The sequence below is a fragment of the Arachis hypogaea genome, chromosome 20, assembly GCF_003086295.3.
Source record: "Arachis hypogaea cultivar Tifrunner chromosome 20, arahy.Tifrunner.gnm2.J5K5, whole genome shotgun sequence".
In the NCBI taxonomy this organism is placed as follows: domain Eukaryota; kingdom Viridiplantae; phylum Streptophyta; class Magnoliopsida; order Fabales; family Fabaceae; genus Arachis; species Arachis hypogaea.
Window position 1 is genome coordinate 15582914 of NC_092055.1, and position 18867 is coordinate 15601780.

Genomic DNA, 18867 nt, shown 5'->3' on the forward strand with positions numbered 1-18867 from the left:
AGAGGATGAACTTACATTCATTTAACTATAAGAAAGAAAGAAATAAGGAAAAGAAGAAGAAGAAAAATAATGCAGCATTAGAGGAAACATTTTTCTATACAAAAATACTATTGGTACACTAAAATCAGCCACTAAAATCATCTACCAATGTATTTGTGTATAAATATATGTGTGGTTCAATTTATTTTCAATGTATATTTGTATTCCAGTATGTATTTTATATTGGTGGCTGACTTTGGTGGCTGATTTTAGTGTACACGTAGCATAACTCATTTCTGTATTTGCAGTAAATTTGGGTGTAAAACGAAGATATTTGGGTGTAACACAAAGATATTTGGGTGTATTTTAAGGAATTTTAGGTGTACTTTTATTCTGATAAGTTCTGCATAATTTAAAAACTCTTTCTCTTCCTCCTCCTCATCGTCTGCTGCTTCTTTTTTTTTTCATCATCATCACCATTTTCTTCTTCTTTTTTCTTTTATTCATCTTTTACTTTTTGTTTTACCTTCTCAAGTTTCTTCTTGTTTTACTCTCTTAACAAGAATAAAAAAAATCAAATAAAGAAGAAGAAGAAACACATAATGCTCCAAAATTACTTAAAAAATGATGAACTTAAATTCATTTGACTAAAAGAAAGAAAGAAATAAGGAAAAAAAGAAGAAAAAAATGCAGAGGAAATATTTTTCTGTACAAAAATGTTATTTGTACACTAAAATCAGCCACTAAAATCAGCCACCAATGTATTTGTGTATACATACATGTGTGGTTTAATTTATTTTCAATGTATATTTGTATTCCAGTATGTATTTTATACTAGTGCTTAACTTTGGTGGTTGATTTTAGTGTACACGTAACATAACTCGTTTCTGTATTTGCAGCGAATTTGGGTGTAAAATGAAGATATTTGGGTGTATTTTTATTCTGATAAGTTCTGCATAATTCAGAACTCTTTGTTTTCCTCCTCCTCATCTTCTGTTGGTTCTTTTTTTTTTCATCATCATCACCATCTTCTTCTTCTTTTTTTTCTTATTCATCTTTCCCTTTTTGTTTTACCTTCTCAAGTTTTTTCTTGTTTTAATCTCTTAACAAGAATAAAAATAATACTTGGAAAAAGGGTGAACTTACATTCATTTAACTAAAAGAAAGAAAGAAATAAGGAAAAGAAGAAGAAGAAAGTGCAGCTTTAGAGGAAACATTTTTATATACCAAAAATATAACAGCCCAGACCACCCGCTAGCACGATATTGTCCGCTTTGGCACACAAGGCCTCACGGTTTTGCCTTTGACGATAGGGATGATAGCCGAAGCCCTCCACACTCACTCGTCAAAACGCGTCATGCTAGGGAGAGGTATCCACACCCTTATAAGGCATGCTTCGTTCCCCTCTCCAACCGATGTGGGCCTTACAAAAAATACTATTTGTACACTAAAATCATCTATTAATGTATTTGTGTATAAATACATGTGTGGTTTAATTTATTTTCAATGTATATTTGTATTCCAGTATGTATTTTATACTGGTGGCTGACTTTGGTGGTTGATTTTAGTGTACACGTAGCATAATTCATTTTTGTATTTGTAGCAAATTTGGATGTAGAACGAAGATATTTGGGTGTATTGTTATTCTAATAAGTTCTGCATAATTAAGAACTCTTCATCTTCCTCCTCCTCATCTTCTGCTGTTTCTTCTTCTTCATCTTCTTATTTCATATTCTCATAATTCTTTTTAGGAGAAAAAAATCAAATAAAGAAGAAAAAAATACATAATGTTGCAAAATCAAAAGAAGAAGGAGGAGAAACACGACGATGAAGATGAAACATGCGAAGAAAAAGGAGGAGAAATACAAAGAAGAAAGAGAAGAAGAAGGAAGAAGAGGAGGAGGAGGAGAAATGCGAAGAAAAAATGACAGTTGTGGTTTTCATTAAGGAAGAAGAAGAAGAATCGTTCATAATGGTGAAGGAACGCTTTGGAAATGTGATGCGCGTGTTAACACGCTTTTGTGGGTGAGCATAGCTTCTGTTAGGTTTGGCCCAATTTGTAAGACTTGTAAGCCAAACAAACTTGTATGCATAGTATAATTGTAAAAATATTTAGTGGTTTTGAAGATATTATGAAATCTATAATACTTCAATAGAATTGTTTTTAATAACAAAATAATAGTTAACAAAGTTAAAAATGATATATGTATTTTTATTTACTCACAATCTTAGATATCTCTTAGTTTTTTTATAATACAATATAATAATATTAGATAATCAACTTTTTTTCAATTAATATACATCATCTAATTTTTTTAATTATTTAATTTATCTTAAATTCTAAATTTTAAATAATGAACTTTTAACTCTAAATCTTAAATTATAAACTTAAATACTAAAATTAATTAATGTTAGCTAACTAAAAATTAGTTTTTTTTTTTATTTTTTCGACACAATAATATTATTTAAATATTTTTATGAACATTGCTAGGCGCCCTTTATAAAAAAAATTTGTAGAACAAAATTGTCGAATATCATAACAAATAAATGAATAATATACAAACATACTTAATAATAATATTATTATTAGGGGTAGCAACATTATTCAAATATGCGGATACTCATTCCGTCTCTATTTGTTCGGGACGGATAATTATTTGCTCCGATGCGATGTAAATTTTCTGCAGGACGGACTCTTGGGCAGGGCGGGACGAGACAGAGTTGGGTTTAGGTAATACTCGCCCCCTACCCGTCTCGGTATATATATATATATATGTAAAATAATTAGTAAAATGATTAATAATATTATATTATATTTAAATTTTTACCTTAATTTATGTTATGTATGTGTCATGTGATGATGTTTATATAAAGTTTGAAATTTAATTTTATTTGTTGGATTTTAATAATTATAGAGATGAATACCTACAGAAGCGAGTAAAGATTCAACTTTTTACTACTCTTGGATAGAAATATAGGACGGATTCTATGCGGTTATTATAAGATGAGGCGGAATCGGGTAGAGCAAAAATCTGCCCCATTGCCACCCCCTAACTACTACTACTACTACTACTAATAATAATAATAATAATAATAATAATAATAATAATAATTTGTATATCACATAAAATGTATGAACACATTTAAAAGAAAAGAGAAAAAGGAGGGTCTGAAATCTTGTCCATTGTCCCAAAAGAAAAAGAAGATTCCAACGTCAATAAAAAGCTACACAAACGTGAGTGAACAATCAAAACAAACATATCAAAAAATAAATAAATAAAATTAAAGAAGGGAGTGAAAGACTTAAAAAGTTAAGTGGGAAAAAAAAGGAAGAGCTGGTTGAGACTTGAAGATGCTGAACACATCAAAGCAGCAGTTAATTTCATCGATGACCCAAAATTCTTGATGCAAAATCTTTTAGCTTCCTCTTCCTACTTCAATGGCTTCATTTTCTCTCTTCTTTCTTTTTATACTTCTTCTACTACCACCGTATTCTCTTTGCCAACTTCAAGGTATGTATGTATCTTCTTTTTTTTTTTTTTCACTGTGTAGTCATAGAAATACTATACAAAAACCAATGAACTTTAGTTTTTAATTTCAGTTTCAATTCTGTCTTAGTTCAAGCAAATTAGAAATCACCATGCATGCCTAAACACCTGAACTTATGTAAGTTTATCAACGTAGAAATGAGAAATCCTGAGAGCTTGTTTGTGAGTTTTGAAGTGTGAAGTTTAGTCCCATTTATATTTCAAAACCCTAAGTTGAAAGCATATGTTTATTCTGTTTAATATCGTGTTATTTTTGTGATGGAATGAAGAAAATAAAAATAAAAATAAAAGCAAAATCATGAGGGGGCTCTAGTTATGTGAGATCATTGTGATTTTGGGGATGCAGAGTTTGTGAGCATTGACTGTGGTGGAACAAGCTACTACAATGATTCAACAACAGGGTTGCCATGGATTCCGGATTCTGAGATCATGAAACATGGCAAAGCTGTGGAAGTTCAAAACCCAAATGGTGGCAGCAATATGATTCCTCTTCAGTACAAGACAAGGAGGGACTTTCCAATAGACAGCAGAAAGTACTGTTACACACTGAAAACTGAGGAGAGGAGAAGGTATTGTTGCACGCATCGGTTAAGTTTCGATTAAATGAGACATCAATTTAAGGTTTTCGGTCAATATGTGACATTTGGCCCATGGTAGTTCCGTGAGTTTAATTTTGATGTATTGATAGTGTAAATTATCATCTACAGTCATTTAGTCGCATTCATTCTTGTGAATGTCCACTCATGCGGTGGTGCGACTAGTAGTTATTTTTGTTAAAATATGACAATACGTAGTTAGATACATGTGTAAAACATCTTTGCACTGAGGATGCATGAAAATTAAATCCTATTTTCTTACTTAATCTGTTACTCCTTCTGTCCGATAATATAGGTCATATTTTATGAAACTTTGTTCACCAATATAATTCGTTTGAATAGTTTAAGGATGTTTCAATATACTTTTTCCATTACACCCCTTTTTCAGTGATTATCTACTCCAGTAGGCTTAATCTGTGTACTTTTCCCAAAAGTGACTTATATTTGTGAACTTGTATGCTTCTCAATTTTGGTGTATGCTAATCGCTTGAACCGAACAGGTACCTTGTCAGAGCAAGTTTTCAGTATGGGAACTTGGGAGATGGAGACACATACCCTCAATTTCTGCTCTTCTTGGATGCAACAAAATGGGCCACTGTGTCAGTCTATGATGCATCAAGGGTCTATGTGAAGGAGATGATTTTCAGAGCACCCTCAGACTCTGTTGATGTTTGCATGTGTTGTGCCACCACTGGCTCTCCATTCATATCCACACTGGAGCTTAGGCCCTTGAATGCGTCAATGTATGCCACGGAGTTCGAGGATGATTTCTTCTTGAAAGTGGCTGCAAGGATTAACTTTGGTGCTACTAGTGAGCATGCTGTCAGGTTCGCAAGCTAACCCCCGCTTCAAAATTCTCTATTTTGCATATGTTGTATAGCATTTGGTAAGTAAACCACTGTTTTGATCCTTGAAAGACTAGTTTGTTCACAAAATGGTTGCTCTAAGATTGATAGTGATCCTGTAGTAAAAGGTTTATTCTGCTCGACAAATCCACCTAAGATGAGAACTGTTTTTGTCAGTAAACTAATGTTTCAAGGGCCAAAACGATGGTTTGCTCAAAACTCAAGTGAAGCTTCGTAACCTGAAAAGGTACCACGGGATAATTATCAATCTCTCAGTTACTATTTTGTTAGAAAACTAATCTTTCGAGAGATGTAGTTTACTCAGCTTTAACCACAAGGATTAGAAACTTTCTAAAACTTGACCTCAGAGACCTTAGCTAAACTTCTTGCAGCATGTGGCATGGCAAGCTTGATAGGGGAAAATGGATAAAAGGATATTTTTTTCCTTTTGGTACCTTTATCTTGATTTATTTATGATTATTTTAACAAGTACTTAATATATCAGGTATCCAGATGATCCATATGATAGAATCTGGGATTCGGATCTCATTAAAAGACAAAACTTTCTTGTTGGGGTGGCCCCAGGCACAATTAGAATTAACACAACAAAGAACATAGATATACAGACAAGGGAATACCCTCCTGTTAAAGTGATGCAAACCGCGGTTGTAGGCACAAAACGGGTACTCAGCTACAGACTGAACCTTGAAGACTTCCCTGCCAACGCTAGAGCTTACGCATATTTTGCGGAGATCCAAGATCTTGGTAAGAACGAGACTCGAAAATTCAAATTGGAGCAACCTTATATACCTGACTATAGCAATGCAGTGGTTAACATAGCTGAGAATGCAAATGGTAGCTACACTCTATATGAACCAAGTTATATGAATGTGAGTCTGGATTTTGTTCTTTCCTTCTCCTTTGCTAAGACCAGGGATTCTACTCAAGGACCTCTTCTAAATGCAATGGAAATAAGTAAATATGTTGAAATCGCTTCCAAAACTGACAAAGAAGATGGTAAGCTTTTAATATCAGTATATATTTTGCGAAAATAACTTTTGGTGCATGGGTAGTATACCATATTATATGAATCGGTATATGACTAAGTACATACTGATATAATCATTTAACTTACATAAACATACTTTCATTTTGCAGTAAATGTAATAAATGTGTTTCGCTACTTGTCTTCCGATACTGACCCAAATAATGGGGATCCCTGTGTTCCAACACCTTGGGAGTCGGTTAATTGTAGTGCAGCTACCCCTCCAAGAATCACAAAGATGTAATATCTCCATATCTTTTATTTAACCTGAAATTTCAAGAATGGTGAAATTAAACACAAACAATGCTGGATTCCGAAAGTTTAAGCATGATGTTAGAATCACTTATAAGATATTTGAAATGTTCAAAAAATATATCACATTCTAAATGTATTCTGCTTTACTGAAAGTTCAAAAAGTGCAATATTTTTACTAATTCTAAAAATTTTGTAATAGAAACCTGTCAAGAAGGAATGTTAAAGGTGAAATTCCACCAGAGCTCAACAACATGGAAGCATTGACAGAGTTGTAAGTGAATCATCCTTTTGGGGGGAGAGGGGGGGGGGGGGGGGGGAGGGAGAGTAATTTTGATTTTTCTTCTTTAGTTTACTTTTCTTTTGTAATATTGTTCTCGTTTCCTTAGGTGGTTAGATGGCAACTTGCTTACAGGAACACTACCTGACATGAGCAATCTTATCAATCTAAACATTGTGTACGTTCAGTTTCACACACAGCATTCATTTATTTATATTTTTGAGGGCTCTCTGATGGAACCAAGAATCAATATTTTGTAAATGGCCCTTCTGAGTTTTTCTTTGTGCCTTTTTTCTTGTTTTCTCATTTTATTTTCAACTAATGACATGCAGGCATTTAGAGAACAACAAATTGACTGGTCCATTACCGTCTTACTTGGGTAGTTTGCCAAATTTGCAAGCACTGTAAGCAGCAGTTAATCTTTAAAATTTATCATTTCTACTTCTAGAGCAACTTGACAGATTTTCATACTTAGCCCTTTACGGTCACTATTTTGATGTATATACTTCTTAGATTGTTACCTCTCAGATCTTTATGGATCGTCTGTGAATATTTGACAGGTTCATACAGAATAACTCATTTAGCGGAGAAATACCAACAGGACTATTATCTGGAAAAATCATTTTCAAGTGAGTATGCTCAGCAACTTGATGATTTTACTAGCATTAACCCCACTTACTACCGATGCCGAACAGCCACCGAGACTAATTTAAAGTAACTTCAGTATGAACATAATAGGATGAACATCTTTTCATATTTGGTATGCAGATTGAAGTAATGACCATGTTTATTTTCACTTTCAGCTATGATAATAATCCTGAACTACATAGAGGGAACAAGAAGCATTTTCAGTTGATACTAGGAGCTTCAATTGGAATACTAGTAATATTATTACTATTATTCTTAACAAGTCTTCTGCTAATGCATAATGCACGGAGAAAGGCAGCTAAACAGAAATGTGACGAAAAAGGTTTGTCAGATGACTCAAAATCTAGTACTTGGTAAATACTCAAGCTCTTCCATCTAAGTGTTATTGTGTGGTGCAGGGATTTCCAGAGGTAGTACAAAGCCATTAACCGGATACTCATTCGGTAAGGGTGGGACTTTAATGGATGAGGGTACTGCTTACTATATTTCACTCTCGGAGTTGAAAGAAGCTACTAATAATTTTTCGAGAAAAATCGGGAAAGGGAGCTTTGGATCTGTCTACTATGGGAGAATGAAAGATGGAAAGGAGATTGCGGTTAAGACTATGACTGATCCATCCAGCCATGGGAACCAACAATTTGTGACTGAGGTAGCATTTCCATATTTCATATTTGAATTCCAATATACAATGAGTTCTGAAGAATCTACTATTATAAGTTGTTACCTGCTTTCAATCAAAAGATAATTTATGCTCCTCTAATTTTTATTAGCATAGCATTTTCCTAGTTTAGAACCCCTTTTTTATCTTTTGTTTTCTTTTATCATTTTTCTAATTTTCTTTATGAATGTCTTTATCTTGTCATTCAGATATATTTTACTTTTAATCAATGAACAATTTGTCCAATTAATAGATTGAAATTGAATGATTGATCTCTAAATTGTTGGATTTTTCTCATTCATTGTTGAATGTTTTTGGCTTTGACTAAACCCACATGTATTTCTCTTAATCTAAGAAGAAACAAAGATAGGAATTGTGAAAATGCAAATATATCAGAACTAGAAATAGAAACTATGAAATCTTAATTCCAGCTAAGTTCTAAAAATGCAGAAAGTCTACTTTACAATACAAATATTTTACTACGGTTGGAGAAACTAGAAAAATATGACAGAAAGCTTAAATTTTAAGCTCATTGATTACATATCATAAATGCAGGTAGCTCTCCTCTCAAGAATTCATCACAGAAACTTGGTTCCTTTGATTGGATATTGTGAAGAAGAATATCAGAATATTCTTGTTTACGAGTACATGCACAATGGAACATTAAGGGATCACCTTCATGGTCTAATTCCACTCCCTCATATTCATTTATTTTTATTTAGTCGAAGTTGTGTGATGATGTATATTTCGATGTTTTGACAGAAGGTTCGAGTCAGAAACAATTAGACTGGTTAGCACGGCTTCGGATTGCAGAAGATGCAGCGAAAGGTTGATTAATCAATTTCTTGGTCCATAGGTAAACTTAGTAATTTACTATCAAAATTAATATTCAAAAGTGAAATTTCCTATTTCTGTAGGCCTTGAATACTTGCACACAGGATGCAATCCTAGTATTATTCACCGAGATGTAAAGACGAGCAATATTCTCCTCGACATCAATATGAGAGCGAAAGTGTCAGATTTTGGACTATCAAGGTTAGCTGAAGAAGATTTGACTCATATATCAAGTGTTGCAAGAGGAACTGTAGGCTACCTGGATCCTGAGTAAGCTATGAGTCTCATGCATGATCAGTGATATCTTTGTTAGGGTAATATGTTGAACTAAGTTTCTATGTGTTCGGTTTTTTTTTTTTAATGAACAGGTACTATGCAAGTCAACAATTAACCGAAAAGAGTGACGTATATAGTTTTGGAGTTGTTATGCTGGAATTGATATCTGGAAGAAAGCCGGTATCACCAGAAGATTATGGTCCTGAAATGAATATAGTTCATTGGGTATGTGTGGTTTATTATTTTTCTTTAGTACTTAAGTCTCACCATGGTTTCCAAACAAAAGCTGAAGTAAAACTGAATAAGAAAATATACAGAAGACAAAGTAGTCCAAGATTTGAAGGTGACGACTTCGTCCTTCACTATTACCTTCTTGGACAAGTTCATCACTTACATGTACGGATTTTGTAAGGAAGGACTAAATTATCACCCTTTTTGATTGCCCGGGGACAATTTTATCATTTTAAAACCATGAGGGACGAGATGTGGAGCCTTGGAGCAACTTCAAGCCATGAAAACAGCCACGGATATATTTTATCAGATCATGCTGCATACATTACACCCTTTGGGTGTGGCCCTTTCTTGGATCCTGTGTTAATACGGGATGTTTGTGCACCGGGCCCTTTCCTGCATACATTATCTTCCATGTTTTTGGCCAATGACGAAATTGGGAGTTCACTCAAAAGAAAAAGATAGCAACTAGTCCAACTAGAAAATTTTTTCACCACTTTGAAAATCATTGTTTTGCAGGCAAGATCCTTAATCCAAAAAGGCGACGTGGTAAGCATCATGGATCCATCCCTGGTTGGGAATGTCAAAACCGAGTCAGTTTGGAGGGTTGCTGAAATCGCCATGCAATGTGTGGAGCAACATGGTTTCTCCAGACCAAGAATGCAAGAAGTGATTTTAGCCATACAAGATGCCTCCAGGATTGAGAAAGGTTCATCAGAAAATCACCTAAAATTATCATCTTTATCTTCAGGTAGCTCAAAACCACAATCTTCAAGGAAAACATTACTTACAAGTTTTCTTGAAATTGAAACCCCTGACTTGTCACAAGGTTGTCTCCCATCAGCAAGATAAACATCTTTTCTAAGGAGAAAGTTTATGCTATGACCTTAACCAGAAATCTTGGACTATGCAAAAACTCAAAAGGAGAAAGTTTTGCACCCCAAGTAATCTTACCCAACTTGATTGGAGGATAATTTGGTTTTGACCAAAAAAATGATGTTAAGGTATGATTTAGTCAAGTGTTGTATTGCACTGCATACTATGTTTATATCATAGTGAAACTCACTGGCTAGTGGCTAGTGATATATGATGATACCTTTAAATCTTATAACCAATGAAATTGTAATATTCTACCTTCTTTATCTGTATTTGGCAATTTTTCATGTATTAAATGGGTTATTCTGATTTAATTAGCCTACTTGTAAACTGGAAGATGAATAAGGATATATTTTTCGGTATAATATTATTTTTCTCAAATTTTCTGTTTTTGGTCTGCATATTCTTTTCCTAGTTAAAAGCAGAGCTATCAAAATGAGTCGACTCGATTTGCACATTTTTTTTTTAATATTGGGTTAACAATGGTTTTTTCTAAATTGCGATATCCTGTGGTATTTTTTTAAAATGTGGGATGATTTAATTTACCGAGTACAAATCGGACCGTCCGATTTATGTTTAAAAAATTAAAAAAATTTGGAATACACAAATCGGATCGTCCAATTTGTATATTCAAAATTTTTTTTTATTTTTTAAGCACAAATCGGTGGGTTCGATTTGTGTACCCCGAATTTTTAAAATTTTTAAAAACAAATATTTGTGCACCTCCTATAATTTTAAAAAACACCAAAAATTATCACGTTAAGATATAACATTCCTCCTACTTTTATATTCAAATTTTTTAACCCTCGATTTGCTCATAAAAATAGATGAGTCTAATCAATAAAAATACAACTCGTTTATAAACGGACCATTTTAAGAGGGTTCAAGTGAATCGGTCATTAAGTCTATTGTCTTCTTTTTCAATATATAGTCTTATTGTTGTAAAATATTAATATCTTAACTAAATTTTGCGGACTTTAGTTAATTAAGTATGAAAAAATATATAAATGTATCATAAAATCTTTTGACTCGAACGTTAACTAAAAAAGATTTTTTTTAACTTAATAATTTAGTTTTATTAAAAAAAAAATGCGCGAAATAAGTCAACTTATTTATTGATCAGCTAATGTCGAATTCAATTATGGCTCAAGTTGATTCGAATTCGGTCATCCATCCATTTCTCAGTTATAACTAAGGTTCAGTTTTTTTCGTAATCTAAACTGAAACTACACTAAACTATTTTAAATAGTTTAAAAATTGAATCAAATTATTTTGTTACATAAATTAATTTTAAACCAGTTTATAACAGTACAATACAATACACCAGTTTAAACTAGTTCGTAAAAATAAAATTAGTTTTAATTAAAAAAATTTATTTAAATTAATTTATAAACTAGTTTTAACATATAAAAAAAAAATAATTTTTACACACTCTCTCTCCCTTCTCTCTCTCCTTAGACTATCTAAAGTAAAAAACTCATTCCAGTTCCTATTTATAGCTCACCTGTCATAAAAAAGTAACTCGACATCAGTTTTTGCGCGATAAACAGTAAATAGGAACTAACTTTGGTCCTTATTGTGATCCCACTTAATTAATTAATTAAAGTAATTAAAATTAATGTAGTTACTATTTTCTTACAATAATGTTATTAAAATTTATAAATTCAAAAATAATTCAATATTAAAAAATATTAAAATAGATAACTTGAATTTGGTTAATATTTTAAATTTTACAAATAAAAATAAATAATCCAACCACAAATTATTTTATAATATGTAAAAATTAAATTTATCTTTTATGTAAATAAATTTAATTAATTATGATTTAATATAACAATATAAATATTTATATTAATTATAATTTAATATAATTAATTATTAAATAATTAATATAAATAATTAATTAAATAGATATATAATTATTTAATATAATAAATTATTATAATTATTTATTAATTAATTATAGTTTAATTATTTAATTAATTATAATTTTATATCATTATTTATTTTAAAGATAATTTGCAACAAGTTATCATTAGGTAAATTTAAATATTAAAAAATTATTTATTTTTATATTTTTTAATTTAAATATTAACTTTTATCTTTTTTTAATAAATTAGACAAATATAAATAGACACCATAAAATAGGCTAATTTTTTTTGGTATGGAAAAAATATTGGTGTTTTTGTTGAAAATGGGAGTATTTGGTGTAATTACAGATGGGTGGATTTTTTGGGTGGGAAGCCAACACGTGGGGGGCGTGGTGGACACGTGGCAGCATTCTGGCCAACACGTGGGGGGCGTGTTGGACACGTGGCAGCTTCTTAGCCAATACGTGGGGGGCGTGTTGCAACACGTGGAGGGCGTGTTGAATGATTTCCATACTACTGTAATACACTTCAAATATCAATATTCAACCAAAATACCATCTCTCTTTCCATATTAAAAATAATTTCTGCATAAAATACACCTCTTTCAAAATTGTACAGGGACTCTCTTTTCCTTCTTTCCAATGGTTAATTCCCTTTGTGTCAGAAAAAGTTTAATACGAACCAAACCATTAGAGTTGCTCTTACCCTCTTTCTCCTCCTCCCTCTCTTTCTCTCTCCCTTCTTTCCATCTTTCTTCTCGGCCTCTCTCTTTCTCCTATCTCTCTCTTTCTCTATCTTTCTCCTTCTTTTTCTCTTCATCTCTCTCCCCTCCTTTTTCTCTTCATCTCTCTTCCTTCTTTTTTTCTTTTTTCTCTTCTATATTATCTCACAAAAGTAAACATTTTAACATATTTTGTATATTTAAAAATTTAAAATTATAAAATATTTAATTTTAATAACTTCAAAAACTGATTTAAATAATTATTTTTAATAAAAATTTAATATCTTTATTTTAGAAGATTCAAAATTTAAAATTAAAAATTTATAAATTAATCTTAAAAAATAAAAAAATAAAAAATTTTTAATTTTTTAATTTAAAAAATATAAATTTATGACTAATTAAAAATATAAAAATATTTTTTATTTTTAAAAATGTAAAACATTTAAATTTTTTCGTTCAATAATATATAAAAATAAATAGGTCTCCCAAAGAATTTAAATATTTCACTTTTTAAAAGATAAGTAACGTTTTTGTATTTTCTCAATTAATCGAGGACTTATTTATCGTTTTTTTAAAAAAAAATTGATTAATATTCACTAAAAAATTAGTTTTTAGTATTATTTAATTGTATCATTGCAAATTTTTCTATTCCCTTCAAAAACGATTGTAAACAAATCTCGCGAATATAACCTAAGAAAAAAATTTTTTTTTTCGAAATCTATGTAGAAATAAATAAATAATAAATAAACACAGCAGCGTAAAGTTCCCGTTCCTGTTCTCAAGGTACGTTTCCGACTCAATTTTCTCCGTTCCTGTTCGATTTTCTTCCCTGTAAGTGCTTTTCTTTCACTGTTCAATGCTTTTCAAGAAGCTTCTTCAGTTCTTATTATAGTTAGTATTCACTTTCACTGGGTTCTGGCACTCAAGTTTGGATTCAATTTGTGCTCTTTTTTGTCAGTCTTTTATCCATTTCGTGGCGTTTCTCGTTGCTTAATTGCTTATTCCAATGCGTTTTGTTCCCCAATTGGAGCTCTGCCGAGCTGCAATTAGGGTTATTGGTGTTGTCGCCGTCATTTGTTTGCCAATTCCAATTCATTTGGAACGACCTTGTCGTAACTGTTGACTGGTTGTTAACGAATCCAGGAGTTTTTGTTTTTGGAACCTTCTAAATGCAACCACTTGAATTGCCAGCTGGATTTTTAATTTTTTATCATTTGTTTGGATTTTACTTTCTTTTGTTTGCATTTGAGTTTTGTCGTTTGGGCAATGAATTTTAGGGAATTTGAAAGAAAGCTTGTGATTTACTTGAGTGATTCTATGGTAAAGTGGGATTTGCGGGTTTCTGTTGCACCTTGTTTACTTCTAGTTATTTAAGTTAGGAATTTTCATAAAAATATGGAAAGATGGGGAATGGGGCTCCATCTTCCCCCCCGGCGGGGATCAGGGCGGGGATGGGGAGGTTTTTGGTGTTCGGGTTGGGGATGGGGAGCAGGGAGGTCTCTCCCGCGCCCCCTTCCCGCCCGGTTGACATCCCTGCTCATAGAGTGCAGTGTGCACCGTGACCCAATACCAAATTTTATCAAGAATGCTAGAACTAAACCAAAAATAAAAAGAAAAAAAAATCTATCTTGCTCAACTAAAAAACAAAAAACTAACACTAACATTCAATCAAACAATTTGAGAGCCAGGTCAATCACCATCGATGTATCTAGTTTCTTGTTCTGATTACAGTGAGGTTCTTGGCTGGTCCTGTTTATTGCTCCTTTGAGTAGGCTTCGTCTTCCCCCATCTGAAGCTATAATAATATTATTGACTTCGACCAAACGTTTCTCTAAGTTTGTTTTGCAAATGATTGTGACAATGTCTCTTATTTCATTTAATCAATTCTAGAATATGCTGATAGAAGATTGTCAGAAACTTGTTTTGCTTTCGAGTCTTTGTTTTGACGCTGGTTAGAGATGTAATGCACCCATTTTGCAAACACCTTTCTTATCTGAAATTTCTAGTTACTTTGTCGATTATATTTGGTTTGACTTTAAATTGAATTGATTATTCTATATTTGCATAGTAGGTTGGGGTTTATTATAAGTGAGGAGATTTGTTGTTGATTGTTTTGTTGTTGGTGGTGGTGGTGTTGTAAATAAAGAGTATCGAAGATAATAGAGATGGGATTCATAATGGAATTCGCGAGGCACCTGGTACTAAAGATGATGGAGGATCCAGAGGAAAGGGATAAGAAGTTCAGGGAGCATGTCTATGCTGTGAAGGACAGGTGCGCCAAGACCAAGGAGATGTGGAGTCTCCCAATGAGGCCTTATGGCTTTTGGACCTTCGAGCGCCACAACTCTCAGCTTGCTTGGGATGCCCAGATCAGCCAGGTCGAAGGCCGCCGCGACCCCTACGACGATGCCCTCCAACAATTCTCAGGTATCCCATCATGAATTCTCATCACTTCCACACTGCCATGATTTAATCAACGTTCTACGTTTGAGCTGCTTAGAATTTGGGATAAACCATTTTTAGGTAGAATTAGAATTAATGTTATGAGACTATTTATCCTAAAAGTTTAAGTTATTCGGTAGATGCACATAAAGAGTTGCGTATCTAACAGTACTTCATTTATGATTTCTGTTTAATAAGTGATTGGATGAGCCCTAAGATGCTGCTCTTAGCAAAATGGCAGTTTACTAACATGCATGGACCGTCAAACTTTCTGTAAAACATTAATTCTTTGTATAGACATGCTATGCTATTTGTTATATTGCTGAAAACGTGAAGCTACCTCTCATGTAATGCCATTTTAGCTACCGGCTTATCCTTTTCCCCTAGTTGGTTTCTTCTCCTAAAAGTTTGGGGAGATGGGTTTATTTTGAGGGTTCTGACTTAGATGGGGGAACTTAAAATCAGGATCATGGTGCTCTTTACATAAATATAAAATCTTCCTTTTTCCATTTCTTCCATTTTATCCCATTCCACTTTATGTTCCTTGCAACATTAGTAACCTTGGACTTCTTAGGCAGATACTTGAAGAAGCCGCTATAAAAAAAAATCCATGTTGTTGACTGAATTATCCATGGCTGCTAGTATATACAATGATGCAGACCAACTTTGAACCAAAATGGGTCTTGTATGTTACCAATTAAGCTTCAATAGGAGCAATGCAAAACAAATGTTACTGGGATTGAGGGAGGAGTCATAAAAAATAATTTATTTGTAAGCAAAAAGTACTATTTTGGTCCCCAACGTTTGGGGCAAATCCTAACTTGGTCCATAACGTTTTAAACATTCTATTTCTATCCCAAGAGGTTTCAAATGGGTTCACTGTTGTCCTACCATTCAATTTGACACGAGTAATTAATGAAATGGGTAATGTGCATGTTAACAACGTTTTTAGTTAAGTCATACCTACTTATTTCTGTGTATTAGAGAAACATAACCAAAAACTTTCTTATAACCCTTCCTCTTCTTGTTCTCCTTGTACAAAATTCTAAATACTAGCAATCGATCATCAGCGCTCTAGAATCAAATGAAAAGCGTTTATATTAGTGATCGTTGATGGGTTGATTTTACTTACGAACTAAAATTGAACATTATTGGCTCTTCAATATGCAAAGTGTTTTGTGTCAAATTTAATGGTGGGACAACATTGAACCGATTTAAAACTTTTGGGGACTAAAATAAAATGTTTGAAATGTTAGGCGGCTAAATTAGGATTTGTCCCAAATGTTGGGGGACCAAAATAGTACTTTACTCTATTTGTAATTTATGATTGTGTGTAGCTAGTTGTTATATGGTATTGTCTTAGAATGTAGGTTTCTTTAGGGTTTTTTTTTTTTTTTTTTTTATACTTTTTTCTTCTTTTAATTCTTTCTCTTCAAGGGAAGATTGTCGTAGGTGGTAGTGCACATGTAGAAGAAGAAAAAGGTGGGAGGAGGAAGAGAAGGTGGTGGATGGAGGGAAAGCGAGGGACAAGGTAAGAAGATGAGTTGCCCCTATAGACGTGAAAAAGGGGAAGAGGAAAGTCAACGCCACGGGTAGTGACAGAAGAATAATACAATAGAAATTTCAAAGTAAAATTTATTTCTTCAATATAAGTATGTTTTATAAAATTAGTTTTATATAATAAAATGCTTTAATTTCACCCATTCATTTAGATTTTTAATGGATAAGATTTATTAAAATCTTGGACCACCAGGAATGCAAATATACTCTCCTCACGGAAGAAAGCCTTTGAATAGGAATCTCTATACATATTTCTTATGATCACATCTTCTGCATTCGTTCATATATTTTTTCTTCTCTTTTAAATGCAGGGAAATGAAATTGTCACAGGTTCTTTTGGTGGAAAACTGGGAATTCCTCTTATTTCCTTCATTGAATTTTCTGTTCTGTTTTCTGACGAAGACATTGCAGGCAGCTGGTTTTGTAATGCTTCAAAAGTTCAAATTGTTACCTGAATAAAGTTTCTTAATATTAACTCTGGTGTTATATAAGAATTTTATCGCTCCTTTAGAATTTACATAATCTTTCACAATTGCACTTCCAGGATGCTTAAACATAATTAAACATATGCAACATTCCTAATGTTTTAAAACATGTTATTTTTTAATTTGACACATTTTGTGTGTTACTTTAGGTATTGTAGATTTGATAACATTCCTGCACTAGTTTTGCCATATAACATGCAGAATAGTTAATCTTGCAATATCCCGGTGGAATGTTACCACTTTGAGCAATCCTTATTTCTATAATTTTCTTATGGGATTCTGCCGTCTCTTCTTCCCCTGCAACACTTCTGCAATCTGATTTCCTCTTCCAGGAAGCAAGCCATTAAACTTAAACACTTACCATCGACAAAGCTTCCTGTTACCTCTTCCTCTGTCTCTTCTTGGTCATTCTCTGTTTAGTCTTTGCTATAATTTTTTCCCTTCTATCAGAATTTTGTTTCACTCAATCATTTTTTATCGAGGCCCGTATTCTGTTTAACATCTCAGTTTTTTTTTGAATCATGTTTATTATTCAATTATTAATTAATTAAATTTATAATAATTTTGAATTTTAATTTCATAATAAAAAAATAGAATATAATGCACTTGAAAATTAACATTTAATTTAAAATTTGAAAATATGAAAATATTAGCTTTATTCATTGAGTACAATACAAAATTAAATTCAAATTCAATTAGGTAGACAAATGTGTTACACGTTTATAGTAGAAAATTGCGTTGTAACTAACTAGTCTAAAAGGTTCGTTTTAAAGCTTACTAATTCTCTATAAATTTGTCTCTAATAGCTATTTTCAAATGTAGAAAATTTTATAGGACTTGCAAAGTGACGATTTAGATTGAAGATTTCACCTAAATGCGAGTTAGATTTTCCTAACACAATCTGGACATACTTAAGAGTCATTTTAGTCGTTCCTTTTTCATTCTATTCCCTTTTCTATATAAAAATGCTAGGTTATCTATTTCCTCTTTCTTCTATTATCTCTATAGATTGTCACATGTATTTTTTCTACCTCATTATAGAAAAAATTCTTATCTTTTTTCACTTTTTTACTCTCATTCTAAACCCTTTGTCAAACTATTCAAAAATTCTATTAATATATCGTCTAAGAAGATATTGTCTTTGAACTATGCTAACTACGAAAACCAGAAATATAAAATTTTTTTTTCTACAATAAATATAAAAATTTTCTTTCTGCAATAACCAACACAGACTTAGAAATTGGCATAGAATTCATATCTCCACAACCTCAATATTTATATTGAGTTTATTGAGTAAGACGTTTTAGTCATCATAACTTATCATTTATTTGTTCCTCGTATTGTTCTTATTAATAGTCTATGGTCCATCGATTTCTAGCCACATTTTAATCGGCCCGAAACTTAATCTCATGCATGAACTTAGAAGAATGAAATTTGTCCCTTAGCCAACGATTCATACGTATATTAAAACACACATAAAGTCTATAAATCTCTCTTCACTAACGAATCGTAACTATTTACATTGGAATATATATAGAATTTCTACAAATTTCACTAGAGGTAGGACTTTTTTAAAGTGTTTAGAGAGAGAGAGAAATGAGAGAAGAAGAGAACAAAGCTTGTGATATTTCAATTATCAATATGAAATCAAAATGTGTCTTCACAAAGGAGAGAGAGAGAACTATTTTATAGTTACACATACTAATAGACTTGGAAGGTA

The 18867-nt window shown here is 32.2% G+C and overlaps 2 protein-coding genes across 12 annotated transcripts; both read left to right on the forward strand.

Annotated features, from left to right (window-relative positions):
• The first annotated feature begins 3127 nt into the window (after positions 1-3127).
• Positions 3128-10449, forward strand: LOC112782740 (probable LRR receptor-like serine/threonine-protein kinase At1g67720). 4 transcript variants are annotated; one of them, XM_025825296.3, is made up of 16 exons: positions 3128-3491; positions 3874-4096; positions 4624-4950; positions 5474-5985; positions 6127-6253; positions 6468-6539; positions 6655-6723; positions 6878-6949; positions 7106-7174; positions 7349-7515; positions 7592-7842; positions 8407-8533; positions 8614-8679; positions 8769-8955; positions 9054-9186; positions 9712-10449. In XM_025825296.3, the coding sequence occupies exons 1-16, from the start codon at positions 3419-3421 to the stop codon at positions 10042-10044; spliced, it is 2808 nt and encodes a 935-aa protein (XP_025681081.1). In that variant the 5' UTR covers positions 3128-3418; the 3' UTR covers positions 10045-10449. The 4 variants fall into 4 exon arrangements, with proteins under 4 accessions (XP_025681081.1, XP_025681082.1, XP_072086315.1 ...); XM_025825297.2 differs by having other exon boundaries at positions 3134-3491; positions 8617-8679; XM_072230214.1 differs by having other exon boundaries at positions 3159-3491; positions 3797-4096.
• Positions 10450-12556: 2107 nt separating this feature from the next.
• On the forward strand, positions 12557-17179 carry LOC112784064 (uncharacterized). Of its 8 annotated transcripts, none has more exons than XR_003816514.2 (4): positions 12599-13443; positions 14807-15087; positions 16540-16730; positions 16974-17179. XR_003816514.2 is itself a non-coding variant. In XM_025827172.3 (3 exons), exons 2-3 carry the CDS (start codon positions 14826-14828, stop codon positions 16979-16981), a joined length of 270 nt encoding a protein of 89 aa, XP_025682957.1. In that variant the 5' UTR covers positions 12557-13443; positions 14807-14825; the 3' UTR covers positions 16982-17179. The 8 variants fall into 8 exon arrangements, 4 of the variants coding, with proteins under 4 accessions (XP_025682957.1, XP_025682956.1, XP_072086317.1 ...); XR_003816513.2 differs by having other exon boundaries at positions 12613-13491; XR_003816516.2 differs by having other exon boundaries at positions 13312-13443; positions 14732-15087.
• The last annotated feature ends 1688 nt before the right edge of the window (positions 17180-18867 follow it).

Excerpts from the sequence above, each read along its gene's own strand:
- LOC112784064 (XM_025827172.3), top strand. The coding sequence starts at position 14,826 with ATGGGATTCATAATGGAATTCGCGAGGCACCTGGTACTAAAGATGATG.
- LOC112782740 (XM_025825296.3), top strand. The coding sequence starts at position 3,419 with ATGGCTTCATTTTCTCTCTTCTTTCTTTTTATACTTCTTCTACTACCA. Across the intron at positions 4,097-4,623 it reads AAAACTGAGGAGAGGAGAAG|GTACCTTGTCAGAGCAAGTT; the intron begins GTATTGTTGCAC and ends TGAACCGAACAG. Across the intron at positions 6,540-6,654 it reads ATGGAAGCATTGACAGAGTT|GTGGTTAGATGGCAACTTGC; the intron begins GTAAGTGAATCA and ends TCGTTTCCTTAG.